Source organism: Phascolarctos cinereus, unplaced genomic scaffold (genome assembly GCF_003287225.1).
Source record: "Phascolarctos cinereus isolate Bilbo 61053 unplaced genomic scaffold, phaCin_HiC Scaffold_1;HRSCAF=81, whole genome shotgun sequence".
Taxonomy (NCBI): domain Eukaryota; kingdom Metazoa; phylum Chordata; class Mammalia; order Diprotodontia; family Phascolarctidae; genus Phascolarctos; species Phascolarctos cinereus.
Genome location: NW_027555514.1, coordinates 285,956,860 through 285,971,955, shown reverse-complemented (window position 1 = coordinate 285,971,955; position 15,096 = coordinate 285,956,860). Strand labels below are relative to the sequence as shown.

Genomic DNA, 15,096 nt, shown 5'->3' with positions numbered 1-15,096 from the left:
AGTCCCCAGCAACACCCCGACCTCGAGAGCTGTGCAGAAGGGGAGAGGAGAGCTGCCCATGAGCAGCTGGACAAGCCAGGCTGGGCTGGGCTGGGACAGGACGGGTGGGGCGGGCAGGATGGTGTTGGGATGTACCAAATGGCCAGTGTGGTGAGCAGAGACCCTGAGGACTGATGCGGAGGAAAATGAGCAGAATGAGGAAGATGTGCAGTGGCTGCAGCAGTGTCGCTAGGAAGTGCGATGGCCACACGCGCCTAGTGAAGAGACGAGAGCGTTTCCGCCTTCTTGGCAAAGGTGGCAGCGACTCTGGGCGTGAAGCCCGATAGGTCAGGCCAGACTTAACTTTGTGGACCAGGTTTTTCCCTTTTCTTCAGCCTTACAAGGTTAGCTTTCTGGGGGAAGAGTCGGAAAGGTGTTGGCGAATGTTGGTGACGTAAAACCAAAAGATGTCCACGAGGGTGATTTTTTTAAAAAGAATCTAAGAGAGAGAGAGATCCTCGGTGACCAGGGTAGGGAAGTGTCAGGGGAATGCTGGGCGTAGAAGGTGGACTGCAAGGGCTTGCTGAGGGTGCCTGGGAGCTAGAGAGGGAAAGGAAGGCACCCTGGAGGGGATGGCAGGGCAGAGAGAGCTACCCTCCCTGCCTCATCTTTACAGATGAGGAAACTGAGGCTTGGGGGGTGACTCCACGAAGGTCACCCAGGCCATCCGTGGCAGAGTCAGAGCTGAACCCAGTGCCCTTCCCCTCGTACCTGGTCCGGCATCTCCCCTAGTGTTCAGCCCAGGGCTGTGCACGCAGTAAGTGCTTAACAAGCATATGTTGAACTGAATCGCCATGTGTTCGATTGCTTACTGCCCCCTCCACTCTCTGTTCCAGCCAGGCTCGCCTGCTCTCTCTCCCCGGACACAACAGTTTATTTCTGGCCTCTGAGCCTTTGCCCAGATCCCTGTTCCCACATTGTTGTGCTGCCTTGAATCCCTAACTCCTGCCTAACAAGAGTCCTGTGATAAGGCCCCTCCCCGCCCCACCTGTTTTCTGCTCCCCTCCAGAAAAAAAAATGCCGTTATTCATTTTGTGTTTACGCATCTGCACATTCTTTCATTTGGGAAGACCTGGATCCAGAATCTGCCTCAGGCAGTGATGTGCCCTGGGCACATCACTTACCCTCTGTCAGCCTCACGTAAGTCCACTTCACATGCGAATGCAGTGTCAAAGGACAAACAGCTGTCTGCGTGCCAGAGAATCAAATACGGTGACATCTAAAGCTCTGTCAGGCATGCGATTCCATGCTGTTGGTGTGCAGTTGGTGACCTCTGTTGAACGGGAGCCTTTTGACCTCGAGATGGTGCGAGATGGTCCTTGTGGTGTCCACAAGGCAAAATGGAGGCCTGGGAAAGCTAACCTGGGAGGAGTGGGCACTGCCAGGGTTGGAGGGCCTGGAGGGGCAGCCTGCCAGCAGCTTTGTCTGGGCAGTCGTAAGAGTCACACCTGCCTGTGTCTCCTGGCTTAGCCCAAGATGAGCATGGGGAGCCCACCCAGGGCTCCCTGGGCCATCTCTTCCAGCACCCTGCTCTTTAACCTGCCGAGCTTTGGGCCCTTTATTCACCTTCCCACAGAAGGGTGTCAGGGACAAACTCCAGGTCTCCACTGTCTCAAACAGTGGCTTGGGTCTCCTCGTTGTTTTCATTCTAGAGATGCCCCCCACCCCCACCCCTGAGCACAAGGAAGGAACCGTGGCATTCCCTTCAGTCAGTTCCAGATCCTTCCTTTCTACAAAACAGAAAATGGTGGTCGTGAATATCTTGTTTTTACATCACCTTCGTTTTCCAGTGTTGCCCTGTGCCATCCTCCGCCCTGAGAGCCATTCCTTAGGACAAAGCACAGAAAAATAGGTTTTTGTATTTTTCAGTGGCATCCTATTTGTCAGTGCAGCCGTGTGCATCCCTCCCCCCAGTATGTTAGGTTGTAGGCTCCTTGAAGGCAGGAATCGTGTGGTTGAAAAAAGAAAGCCCTTATTCCCTTGGGGCTTGCCTGGCTCAGGGTCCCACCACCCACCACTTAGATCTCATGATGGGAGGGCACACAACAGGCACAGGGGAAATCTCACCTGGGGCGCTGTTCTGATTTCCAAGTCACGGAGGAAAACGGCGAACATTTCTGTGACCACCCACTTTGGCAGGCAGGATCCCAGGTGAGCTTTGGCCTCACTCAGGCCTCCTGCTGACTGCCAGGCCCAGACCAGGGCTCCCTCTCCCCTGGACCATGAGCAGCAGCAGTGCAAGGGCAAACCAGAATATTGTGCGGCCCCCAAAAGGGATTCTGGACAAGGTTGAAAACTTGACTCTGGGCTTCGTGGACTCTGTTGTCCTTGGTGAAGGTGTCACCAGCAAGTCAGTATATAGTGATAGAAGCCATGGACTGTGTGGAGGAAGGAGCTGGCACGGGGGCACCTGTTGCAGGTCAGACTTGCTTCGTGGCTCAGGGCCAGTGACTTCCCTTCTCTGGGCCTCAGTTTCCCAGTTTGCATTCCAAGGAGAATCAGATTAGATGATTTCCAAGTTCTCTTGCACATCAGAAATCGGGGCACACAGAAATGTAAGCCCTAGGCCCCTCTCTTAGGTCCGTGGGACCCTTTGCTTTGGTTGTGCCTTTTCAGCTGGCTTGACTATATGGAAGGGGAGATGATTTGAGACCCCAGTCCCAGGAATTGAGGCTGCTTTGTTTTGTAGTCTTAGAGGTGAACTTGGGGCCCTTTGTCTCTGTGCGGATTTGTGTAGGGATTGGACATACTGTCCTCTGGCCTGTCAGGCCCCATCTGCAGGGGTTGTGGTCCATTCTAGGCTTTGCCATTTAGGAAGGACATTGACAGTTCTGGAATGTGTCCAGATGAGGGGCCTGAAGGGCTGAAAGTCATCATTTCAAGGGGTAGATGGAAAGATATAGGCGTGTTTGTTTACTGGAGAAGGGAATTTGGGGGGCCGTGGTAACAGTCTGGAAAAAGCCTTGGGCATGGCCTGCTCGGGCTGCTGAGCTGGGAGGGCCAAGTTGGACTTAGTAGAAGCAGCTTCCTAACCAGGAGAGCTGTCCAGCTGTCCAGCTGTGGTCGGGCCAGTCTGTCACTGGAGGGCTTCAGGAAGCTGGTGGAGGAGTGTTTGTCAGAGGCTGGCCAAGGGGAGCGCTCCCACCCCTGCAGCCCCCTGGCTTCGCCAGCCCCAAGCTCTGGGCTGTGTCCCGTGGGCGTGTGTGCTCTTCACTGGTCTGCACCAAAACCTTATTGCCAGTCAGGATTCCCACAAGACCAGAGTTGGCTGATTGTCCCAACGGTCCCAAACCTTATTCCTTTGCCAGCCCAGCACCAGCTGAGGCCAAGCATTCATTTACAAACCCCTGCCCTGGGCTTTCCTCCTCTTCAGAAGCCTGGGATACGAGTTATTTGTGGAGCAGCTGACAGCTGGACGTTTTGAGCTCCATCACTGATGTCGGGATGTTAGAATCGCCCATTCTTTGGGCACTCGCAGATTTCCCGTCTGTGCACATTTTAGGCATCTCTCTTGAGACTGTTTTTCAGATTGCTGTTTATGAGGTCGATGTTGTTGGGGAAGGCGTTTCCCTGTACAGTGAAGGTCCCTGTGACGAGAAAGTAGCAGAAGGAACAGCAAGGAGAGAAGACCGAGGGAGAGCTAGAGACCAGACTGTCTGAATACTCAGCCTGATCTCAGTGTTTTTACTTACAGGTGGACCAGAGCAAGGACCCAGTGTGGACGGCCTGAGTGTGTCCCCGAAAGCTTCCTTAGGTACTCCCCCGCCCCCTCCAGAAGCCCAAGCACCCATCTTAGCTGTAAATTGTGGGAAGGGAAATGGCTGCCATCACGTGGTCTGGAAGGGAACATGGTATTCTCACAGCCACACTGCCATTGGTGGAATCGAATTGAACGGATTGCTGGTAGTTTATTCTGTATACGTACTACATCGCTTATCTTAGGCGTTTTGAAAACATATGCCTCATTCCACACCTGTAGTCCACCACTTCTCTGCTGAGAGTCAGGGGACATGCAGAGAAAAATGCCATGTTACCATCTTTCTGTGCCACTTATGAAACATAACAAGCAGGGAAGGGTTTGGTTGAAGCTCTGAAAAGGAAATCACATATTGATTTTTTTTAACATGCTTTAAAAGAATTTTTACTTTTAACATCATTTTAAAAACATTTTCTATTCCCAATTCTCTCCTTGCTTCCCAACCCAGCCCCTTTCCAGAGGCTCCACCAGCTGCCAGTGCAGATCTCCTGCACGAGACTCCTGCTCTTTGGTCCTGCTGGCGCGTTGTCTGACCAACGACCACGAACAAGCGGGGGCTGAAAGCACCGAAAACTGTTGTTCAGAGTTGTTTTGGTGCTGGTCCTGGGCCTTCCATGTAGCAAGTTAATTCAGAAGATGTGTCTCTCTGTAACTCTGATTTACAATTAAATCTCTAGAATTAGTGTCTTTATGGACATAGGAAACGAAAATCAAAAGGCAGAAGGCAATGTTACTTCTGTGTAGCTGAAGTGATAATTCTTCTTTTTGCAGATGTTTCCTCTCTCCTAAAAAAGAAACCGACCCAGGCTAGAAAGGGGGTGAGTGTTATGTGCATGCCGGCCAGTCCCATCGTTCTGGGCCTGTTTGTCCCCTCAGAAAGCCAGGCCTTTTGCTTTTGATCGACTTTGTTGAGCTTCTTGGTGACGGGTGTGAATTGGGCCGGGGGCTGATTACGCAGGGTTTGCAATGTGACGGGGAGCTCCTGAATGTGGCTGCGAGTGAGGTGGACACGAGGAGCTGTCGTAGACCGCCTGGGCATCATCTTGCTCGTCACGCACGAGTGAGCGTAGTGGGAAACGAGTGACCTCTTGTGCACGAGGTGTTTGCTCCGCCATCCTGGTGACCGCGCCGACCTTCTCTTCCAGCTCGGGGGCAAGAAGGGAGGCTTGGGGGCCCAGAGAGTGAGCAGTTCGAGCTTCAGTGACGTTGAAAAGCAGGCCCAGGCGGTGGAGAAGAGGAAGGAGCAGGACGACCTCCAGGCGCCCAAGGCAGAGTCCGTGTAGGTGGGGGAAAGGGTGCGGGCCAGGGGGTGCTCCCGGTGGGGGGGGCAGCAGCTTCACCTGAGCGAGTTAAAAGGGAGCGGCCTGACACCGTTAGTGGGTGGGAGGGCCCTGATACTGCCTTGGCAAGGCACTTTGCCTCTGCCTGCCTCAGTCTCTCCAACTGTAAAGTGGGGATAATGACAGCTCCCAAAGGTTGTTTTGAGGCTCAGATGAGATAATGCTTGTCAAGTGTTGAGTCTAGATCCTGGCACACAGTAGGTGCCTAATAAGTGCTCGTTCCCTCTTTCCCATGTTGCTGGTCAGGCTTCCTTTCTTGCCTGTGCCCACTAGGTGGCAGCAGAGGCTTTCGTGTTACTGAGGCCTCGTGACAAGCTGCGGTTGATGCTGGTCCTTTATTAATGACGTAAGATGAAAATAGCTTCATTCGGGAGATCTGGAGGGCTCTTCAGACAGGGGCTTGGAGCCCACTCCTTCCCTCCCGCCCCTGGGGGCTGTCACTGACCCTAAACAGACCCGCGCAGGGTCCTCGGGGCCACGGCGTCCAGGCGCGGGGCCAGCAGTGTCAAGACAGAGACTTGCCAGACCACACTTGCTGGCCTGCCCGCCGCCAAAGGAATGTCTGCTTTGTAGTCAGAGACTCTGAATTCAGATTCTGACCGTCCCTTGTAACTTGCCTACTGTGGGCTTTCTGTAGACACATGATCTCTGAGCTCCCTTGAGCCTAGACTCTGTGGCCAAGCAGGGCTGGGGACGCCTGCCGTCAGTGCAGCCACCTCAGAGGCTGCTCCCCTGAGCCAACCGCTGGGTGAGGGCGCAGGCCGAGTCCTCAGAACTGTAACCTGCCCGTTTCTCTTCCCATCTCACCTTCCATCTCAGCGGCAGCAGTGCGGCCAGCTCTCATTCACATCTCTGTCTAGACCTGCTACTTCCCTCTAGGAAATCCGCTGGAAACAACCATCCGCAACTGGTTTGTTAATGGGCAGGATGGGCATGGGCTTTCCAGAGAGTGGAGTCCATGGACTCAAGGGCACCCCAAGGAACTGCCAGCTTAAGCGCAGGCCTCAGCCCTTGGGGCCTTGGAGAGAGGGAGGAAGCCCTGTCATCAAAGCCAAACAGTATTAAGAACAGTTTAACTCGTCGTGGCATTTCTCTGGTGCCTTTCTTCACAGTCATGCCATTTTTCCTTATTTCTTAAGAGGATAACCGTTTATTGAGAGTATAATAATAACATAATAGGAGTATGATAATTCACTTTACTTTTTTTAAATGCGGTCATCCTTTGTCTTTTCAAACATATATTTCTTAAGAGGATAACCGTTTATTGAGGGTATAATAATAACATAATAGGAGTATGATAATTCACTTTACTTTTTTAAAATGCGGTCATCCTTTGTCTTTTCAAACATAATCTGGCTGCTGCTATCCAGGAGGTAATTGTACTTTGATATGATGAGGCTCTCCCCCCAGAGTTACCACTGGGGATTGAGTTGTCATAGGTCTGAGGATGGAGGCGTCCCTCCCTCCTCCCCAAGCACACCTTCTGGAGACTGAGGGGGCGGTCAAGGAGCTCTGGAAGAGGCAGGTGCCACATATTGGAGCCCCTCTCAGTGCACAGAAGGACGCGGACCCTTGCCGCTGGCACGTTGGGGAGCCCACTGTGAAAGGAACCCTGCCTGTGGAAAGCCTTTTAAGAATCACCCCATAATTTTAAAAGTTTTTTACAATGCACATAAAAGATGAATGAGCAGTCCAACTAAACAAGCTAAATCCTACCCCAAATGCCCCAAATACCCCCCAGAACTACTCAGAATTTGAACTCTTGATGTTTTGGTTTATTTGAACAAGGTCCTCTCCTTTGAGGGCTGCCTCAGAGAGGTGACACCGGGTGCCTGAGGCTCTGCTCAGCTGCAGAAGCCTGGGCTGGGGGGCCTGGGACCAGAACAAGGCCTTGCTGCAGCCTGGATCTGAGGACCGTCCATCACTTCTCCTCTTTGTCAGACCCAGACCCACGTCTGTCTCCAGCCTCATCTCTCCACAATTCCAATCTCGCATTGTCAGCCACATGTCGCACATCTCCTGGAGGACACCATTGTGCTGGAGCATCAGCATCTCCCACTTCACCTCCCCAAAATAGAACTTAGGGTCTTCTTTCCTAAACCTCTTCTTCAGATGTCGCCCTATGTGGAGAAGGTGCTGCCAGGTTCTCCCTCGCCCCTCGTCACCCTCCATGGTACCATGCACAGCATCCTCCCTTCTCCACGCAGAGGGTGACTGCCCAGCTTAGCCCCTTGTCACACAAGCTTTTACAGTGATGTTTTCGTTGGTGTCACGGCTTCCCATCTCGTCCTGCCAGCCATCCTCTTTGGAAAGGCCAAAAAAGCCCTCAGAAAGCTCTCAGAACTCCCAGGCTTGCTGCCTCTAATCCCCAGCTGCTGCTGCTTTTTCTTTTTTTTAATGATTTGTTAATTTTTAGTTTTCAACATTCACTTCCATAAGATTTGGAGTTTTAAATTTTCTCCTCCTCCCGCCCAAGATGGCATGCAATCTGATATAGGCTCTACTTGCACGTTCATATTAAACATATTTTCCCAGTAGTCATGATGTAAAGAAGAATTAGAACTAATGGGAAGAACCACTAGAATGAAGCAGTAAAACAAAACAACACAGGAAACGGGGAGCAGATCGTCTGCTTCCCTCTGCATTCACACTCCATGGTTCTTTCTCTGGGTGTGGACAGCGTTTTCCATCATGAGTCTTTTGGAGTTGTCTTGGATCCTTGCATTGCTGAGAAGAGCTCCGTCTGTCATAGTTGATTATCACGCAGTGTTGTTACTGTGTACGACGTTCTCCTGGTTCTGCTCACTTCACTCAGCATCAGTTCATATAAGACTTTCCAGGTTTTTCTGAAGTCGGCCTGTTCATCGTTTCTTATAGCACAGTAGTATTCCATTACATTCACATACCACAACTTGTTCATCCATTCTCTAGTTGATGAGCATCCCCTCAATTTCTAGTTCTTGGCCTCTACAAAAAGAGCAGCTATAAATATTTGTGGGTCCTTTTCCCATTTGTTTGATCTCTTTGGAATATAGCCCTAGAAGTGCTATTGCTGGATCAAAGGGTATACATAGTTTTATAGCCCTTTGGGCACAGTTCCAAATTGCTCTCCAGAATGGTTGGATCATTTTACAACTCCACCAACAATGCATTAGTATTCCAGTTTTCCCACATCTTCTCCAATGCTTACCATTTTCCTGTTTTGTCATGTTGGCCAGTCTGATAGGTGTGGGTGTGGTACCTCAGAGTTGTTTTGATTTGCATTTCTCTAATCAGTAGTGATTTAGAGCATTTTTTCATATGACTATAGATGGCTTTACTTTCTTCCTCTGAAAACTGCCTGTTCATATCCTTTGACCATTTTAGCAATTGGAGAATGACTTGTATTCTTATAAATTTGACTTAGTTCTCTATATATTTTGGAAATGAGGCCCTTATCAGAGACACTGGTTGTAAAAATTCTTTCCCAATTTTCTACTTTCCTTCTAATTTTGGTTGCATTGGCTTTGTTTGTGCAAAACCTTTTCAATTTAATGTAATCAAAGTTACCCGTCTTGCATTTCGTAATGTTCTCTATCTCCTGTTTGGTCATGAATTCTTCTGTTCTCCATAAGTCTGACAGGTGAACTATTCCTTGCTCTCCCAGTTTGCTTATAGCATCAGTCTTTACATCGAAATCATGTACCCATTTTGACTTTATCTTGGTATAGGGTGTGAGATGTTGGTCTGTGCCTAGTTTCTGCCTTGCTCTTTCCCAGTTTTCCCAGCAGTTCTTGTTAAATAGTGAGGTCTTATCCCAGAAGCTGGGCTCTTTGGGTTGATCACATAGCAGATCACTACAGTCACTGACTACTGTGTCTTGCATACCTGACCTATTCCACTGGTCACCACTCTATTTCTTAGCCAGTACCAAGGGGTTTTGATGATTGCTGCTTTGTCATACAATTTAAGACCTGGAACGGCTAGGCTACCTTCCCTAGCATTTCTTTTCATTAATTCCCTTGATATTCTGGAACTCTTGTTCTCCCAGATGAATTTTTGTTAATTGTTTTTTCTAGCTCTATAAAATACTCTTTGGTAGTTTGATTGGTATGCACTGAATGAGTAAATTGATTAAGGTAGAATTGTCATTTTTGTTATATTAGCTCGGCCTATCCATGAGCAACTGGTGTTTTTCCAGTTATTTAGATCTTACTTTATTTGTGTGAAAAGTGGTTTTTAATTGTGTTCATAGAGTTCCTGGTTTTGTTCTGGCAGGTAGACTCCCAAATATTTTATAATATCTATAGTAACTTTAAATGGAATTTCTCTTTCTATCTCTTGCTGTTGGGCTTTGTTAGTAATATATAGAAATGCCGATGATTTATGTGGGTTTATTTTATATCCTGCAACTTTGCTAAGTTTGTTTATTATTTCAAGTAGTTTTTTACTTGATTCTCTAGGGTTTTCTAAGTGTACCATGTCAACCTGAAAGTTGGTTAAAGAGACAGCAAGCTAGATGATAAGTAAATCCATATTCTTTTTTTCCCTTAAAGTAGCAGCATGTAACATGTCAGATGGAGGCAGAGGTTTAACTCTGACTGCATCAAGCAGTTTTAGCAGGACATTTAAACCCTGACTCGGGATGTCTGTGTTAATTGATAGGCAAATGTCAGGTCCAGGATATCTGTGTTTTCTTTACCACCATAGAATATCAAAATAAGAAAAGGCGCCTTAGTGGTCATAAACAGAAGAATGCTTTTGATCTGCTGTAGCTGTTGACGCAGGAAGGGGCCTTCTCAGTTCAGTCAGAAAGACAAGATTAATTCAGGTTTTTGGTCCTTATTGGGGCTCAGTTGATCTTAAATGATTATTAACTATCATGCCCTCTGCAGAGAGTGATAGCTTTGTTTCTTCTTTGCCTATTTTAGTTCCTTCGGTATCTTTTTCTTCTCTTACTGCTAAAGCTAACATTCCTAGTACAGTGCTGAATAACAGCGGGATATTCTTGTCCCACCTCCCTCCCCCATCTTGTCGGAAATGCTTCTAGCTTATCCCCATTGCGTGTAATGCTTGCTGGTGGTTCTGGATAGGTGCTACCTGTCCTTTTAAGGAAGACTCCATTTATTCCACTGCTTTCTAGTGTTTTTAATAGAAATGAGTGTTACATTTTGTCAAATGCTTTTTCTGCATCTGTTGAGATAATCACACGATTTACCTGATTTGTTAATGTTTTCTTTGTCCCTGTTTCTCTTAAATTAGCTAAAGCCCATAGTACCAGCCTGGTTGCTTTTGATATGCAGGCTGGTTCAAAAAAGATTCAGAAGCCCTGGTCTGAGGGAAAGTTGAGTCAGTCAGCATTAAGTGCCTGCTGTGTGCCAAGAGGGTACAAAGAAGGACAGTCTGTGCCCTGGAGGATAATGAGGATGACTATCTGTGTTCCTCCTGGGGAAGCCCAAGGGCTAATTCCACCCCAGCCCCCACTCTGCGAGTGACCCTTCCCCTCAGCTGCACCCAGACCCTCTTTGGTAGAGATGTCACCAGAGGTCATCCCCCGGCCCCCAGAAGAGCCTGAAGATGAGGTGCCCAGGGAGCCTTCCTCAGGCGGTTTCAGGTTTTCTTGGCAGGTTGAGGCCTGCCGTGGGTGACTAAACTGTCCACACACTGGGAGATGGATGGGAGAGGCTGCCTGTACCCTGTGTGTTCCCTCTCGCACTGGGCCTAGAGGAAAGCCATAGAGATGAAGGTTGTAGCTGAGACTGGGGACGTGGCAAGACTGTTTACTGTTAAGGTTACTTCCTTTGTTCTACTCTGTATTTTTATTAGCAAATCACCCATTTTCACCACTGAAAACAAACACACAGAGTGGTGATAAAATTAAAATCTCACGCCAAACAAAAAATAGTGTTTTTTACAGTATCCCTTCATTCCGTAAACATGCATTAACTCCTCCCCGCAAGCAGAACCCTGTGCCATGTGTTAGGGGAGATAGAGAATTTGAGCAGGACACAGCCTGTAATGTCCTGAGGTTCACAGTCAGGTCGATCACGATGGCATTTGGGGGTTGCATGTGTGTTTTGCTCCGCAGCTGTCTCCTCAGAGCTGCAGACCCGATGCCAGTTAGTAGCATGGGCTCCCCAACAGGGAGAGGGGGGCTGTCACACCATTATCTCATGGTGTGAGTGGAAGCCTGGAGAAGCAGGGCGTCTCAGTCAGTTCTGTGTTCTCCCCACATTTTTGAGGAGTATCTTTCACTGAATGAGAGCGTGTGATACAAGTGTTTGAGGGATAGAAACAGCTGCCGTTGGCTTGGAGGGGCTATGACCACAAGCCAGACCTCACCTCAAATGGACTAGGTAAGAGTGTTAGAGTTCACACTTCATTTCATTCAGTCGTGATGGAGTTAGTGATAAATTAATATATGGTGGTTGGGCTGTGTGTGTGGTTTTTTCAGAGTGTCGTCATTACGATTGGCCTACAAGGATCTGGAGATTCAGATGAAGAGAGATGAAAAGATGAATTTTAGTGGCAAAAAGAAAATAGAATCAGAAAGACTTGGCATGGGGTTTGGGAACACCAGAAGGTACGTGAGCTGGTGCTTTTTCTCATTTAAATGGCTTTCAGATCTGTTTGGTTTTCTAAGCCTGTTAAGCATTAAATGTGGGGATTTGGTCTGTGTTAATAAGTGGCTTTATTGACTGGATAATTTGATATGGCTGGAAAATATTCCACCCTCTTAAAGAAAAGCAAACTGAGTAATCCACCTCAAAGGGTAGGTACAGTGGGGCGGTTACTCCTTGTTTGAAATATGATCGCTAGAAACCAAGGTGGGGGGTTGGGAACACAGTGTATTTGTGAAAAGGATTAAAAAAAAAAAGTCAGATTGACAGGCAGGTCCCACTATCATGGGTTTGGTTGCATCTCTATTTTATTTTTAACATCTAAAGTTATTTTTCTTAAGCATTTTGCTCATCTATTCCCTATAAGCAGAATATTTTTTGCTAGAAGTAAAAGTTAATGTTTGAGTCGAGTGATGCATTTTTGCAGCTGATTGTTAATGTGTTTCTTATTTTCCTTACAGTGGAATTTCCCACTCTGTGGTCTCCGACATGCAGACCATAGAACAGGAGACGCCCATTCTGGCCAAACCAAGGAGGAAATACAGTGACGACAAGGAGGATTCCTGTCTCACCTCATCCAGTACAAGGTGACACGTTACAATGACGATTGTGCAGGGCAGTGAACCTAGACCCATTAACTGCGTGGCACCAACAAAGAATTTTCCCTTGATCTTGTCACAGTATGGCCCTTCTGGAGTCCCGGGGCAGGTAGAGGGCCTGGCCCTTAGCTCTTTGGGTTCAGGAGGCTCATGGGAACCAACATGAGCCAAACAAATTCAGAAGAGGTTGATTTATCAGAGAACAGGACAGTTTATTCATGTACTGGGGGGGGGGGTTCCATCTGGCAGAATAACTGGCCTGGGAACCGATACAACACATCCTATCCAAGTGGATGGGTTTACTCGAGATCGAACTGCATATTGGAAGTCTGTGTGGGAAGGAAGTGTAGAATGGGGCACAGAGTGGGTGTCTCAGGTTTATGATTAGAAATACGTGCATCGATGGCAAATTGTGACCGTCCTGCTGTGACTGGTGCTGGCTTCTCTGGTTACGTACGCATGTGTACAGAGATGTCTTTGGTTCTTCAGCGGTCACCATGTCCACGGAGGCAGATGACCGGGACCTCTTCCGGTTCTAACGGGAGTGAGCGAGTCGCTGTGGCCAGCCCTTGGGCAGTGAGGCCACCAGACTTTGCTGGGCCAGGCTTGCCATAGCAGATGCACGCACAAGTGTCCACACAGCCCGTCCAGCTTGGAAGGTGTAGGCTGGCGCAGGCCACCCTCCAAGGCTTGTTGTCCTTATATTTCAAATGAGGATGATGATATCTGCATTGATGTCTTATGGGCATTTTGTAGGATCAGATGAGATGGTGGAGGAAAAGTGTTTGTCAAGCCTTAAGACCCCAAAGAAATGCCCCCTCTCGTCAGGGAGAGGTCCGTAGCAGGGGCGGCCTCTGAGGGGGTGCGATTCAGGAGGCAGAGTGGGATGATGTTCCAAGAACTGCAGCAGGCTGAGCCAGAGCCTGGGGGAGGGAGAGCTGGGCCCCTCGGCCGAGGGCACGGCCAGGAAGAAGGCGAGCGAGAAGTCAGGGTCAGACTGGGAAGACCCGGAAAGTTCCTGAGGCGGTCATGAGTCAGTGGAGGTTTTTAGGAGAGGAGTGAAAAGACCAACACATGCATGAGAAACACTGGCCGGGCAGCATTAGGAGTGGCAGGCGTGGCGGGAAGAGAGAGAGATTTGAATCCTACCTTTGGCACTGAGAGCTCTGGGGGACCCTGGGCAAGGCCTTCAGTTTCCTTCTTTGTAAAGGAGGAATAACATCTGTGCTACCTGCTTGGGCAGGTGGCTGTGAGTATTGGGGGGGGTGGGGGAGCATCTGGCAGTGGCTGACAGCTCTTGTGGTTCTGAGAGCAGCCACGGAGGCCCAGGGACCAAAGGGAGCTGGGCCTCCAGCCACACCCACAGTCAGGGGCTGTCTCTTGGGTAGCAGACTCATTGAGGTCGAAGGGATTTTCTCCCTTCAGGTACAGGCATCATTTGTGGTATGTCCTTTAAAAAGCCACCATTCTAAGGTAGGGGGAGCCCCCGTACCTCAAGGGGGCACCACCCAGAAGCATTTCCTCCAGGTCGTGATCTGCCACTCTCTGACCGAGGTCTTTCCAGTCCAAAGGCTTGGAGCATCTGCGTTTGTGCATCTCTGGAGAGCTCTGGTCACGCTCCCTGGCTCCTTCCTCACTTGCTGCAGCATCATGGTATCTGCTTTTGGGAGGGACCTTGGAGGTGACGTCAGCCAATCCCCTTTGGGGTCTAGACCAGGAAACGCGGGAAGGCCTGAGAGAAGCGACCCTGTCCAGCAGTCCATGTCACACCCAAACCTTTAGGCTCTGCACCAGCGGCCTCTCCCCTTACTCTCCTGTCTCTAATTCCTCAGAATCCATTCTGTTGTCGTTTGTCCTTCCTTCTCATGACGGTGATGTCTGGACTTGCCCAGAAGGTGGATTTAAGTGAGGCAGAGCCACCAGAGTCCTCAGCCTTGCTCTCACCTCCATAGAGGCCAGTGGTAGGACAAAAGTCAAGACGGCTGGCGGTGGCAGGGGTGCGGTGGATGATGTGGCCTTTCCCAGGACTCAGTTTGTCAGAGGCCGTGCCCATTCGTTGACTGAAGGCCGGAGAAAAATTGAGACAAAAGATGGCTGAGTTTACCATCCCAAAAATATCAGTCTGGGAGGGGAAGACCCTCAAAGTTTCTGTCCAGTACAGAAAACGATTGCTATTTACACTCATTCTGAGGCACCTAAGCAATGATCCCTAAAGGGTATTTTTGGCCGTTAGGTGAAAGGCAGAACGATTTAGGTTTGAAGGCTGGTCAGGTAGCTAGCTCCCTTTGAACCACGATGCCCTGGTCCTGAGAGTCATAGGGCTCCTTTGAAACCAACATTGTTCTATGAAAAAACATAACCTGTTTTTTCAGAGCTATATTTCAAGAAATCGTAAATGAAAACTATGCAGGACAAAAAGTAAATTGTCCAACTTTTAGGAAAAAAACTCTAGTTTCCAGGGGCAGCTCAGTGGCACAGTGGATAGAGCACTGGCCCCGGATTCAGGAGGACCCGAGTTCAAATCCAGCCTCAGACACATAACACTCACTAGCTGTGTGACTCTGAGCAAGTCACTTAACCCTTCACACACACACATAAAATATTTTTAAAAATCTAGACCCCAAAACATGAGCAACCAAAAGTGGTATTCTTACAGATATAAGGAAGGCCATGGCCCCAAGGGAAGAGAGAGCATCCCTGTGTGGAGAGGGGCTGCAGTTGTGTGTGTGTAAGGCAGCAGGACACCATCTCCAGCCTCAGCT

At 49.1% G+C, this 15,096-nt stretch overlaps 1 protein-coding gene across 3 annotated transcripts in view; it reads left to right on the top strand.

Moving 5' to 3' along the window:
• ARFGAP3 (ARF GTPase activating protein 3) overlaps nucleotides 1-15,096 on the top strand; it is a 53,878-nt gene that overhangs the window by 19,193 nt on the left and 19,589 nt on the right. For all 3 annotated transcript variants that reach the window (XR_013483535.1, XR_013483534.1, XM_020982791.2), the window contains exons 7-11: nucleotides 3,734-3,793; nucleotides 4,568-4,614; nucleotides 4,942-5,075; nucleotides 11,570-11,698; nucleotides 12,197-12,322. Coding sequence is in view for 1 of the 3 variants with exons in the window: in XM_020982791.2 (XP_020838450.1) it covers nucleotides 3,734-3,793; nucleotides 4,568-4,614; nucleotides 4,942-5,075; nucleotides 11,570-11,698; nucleotides 12,197-12,322 (496 nt within the window). In the remaining 2 variants the exon portion in view is untranslated. The remainder of the gene's footprint in view (nucleotides 1-3,733; nucleotides 3,794-4,567; nucleotides 4,615-4,941; nucleotides 5,076-11,569; nucleotides 11,699-12,196; nucleotides 12,323-15,096) is intronic.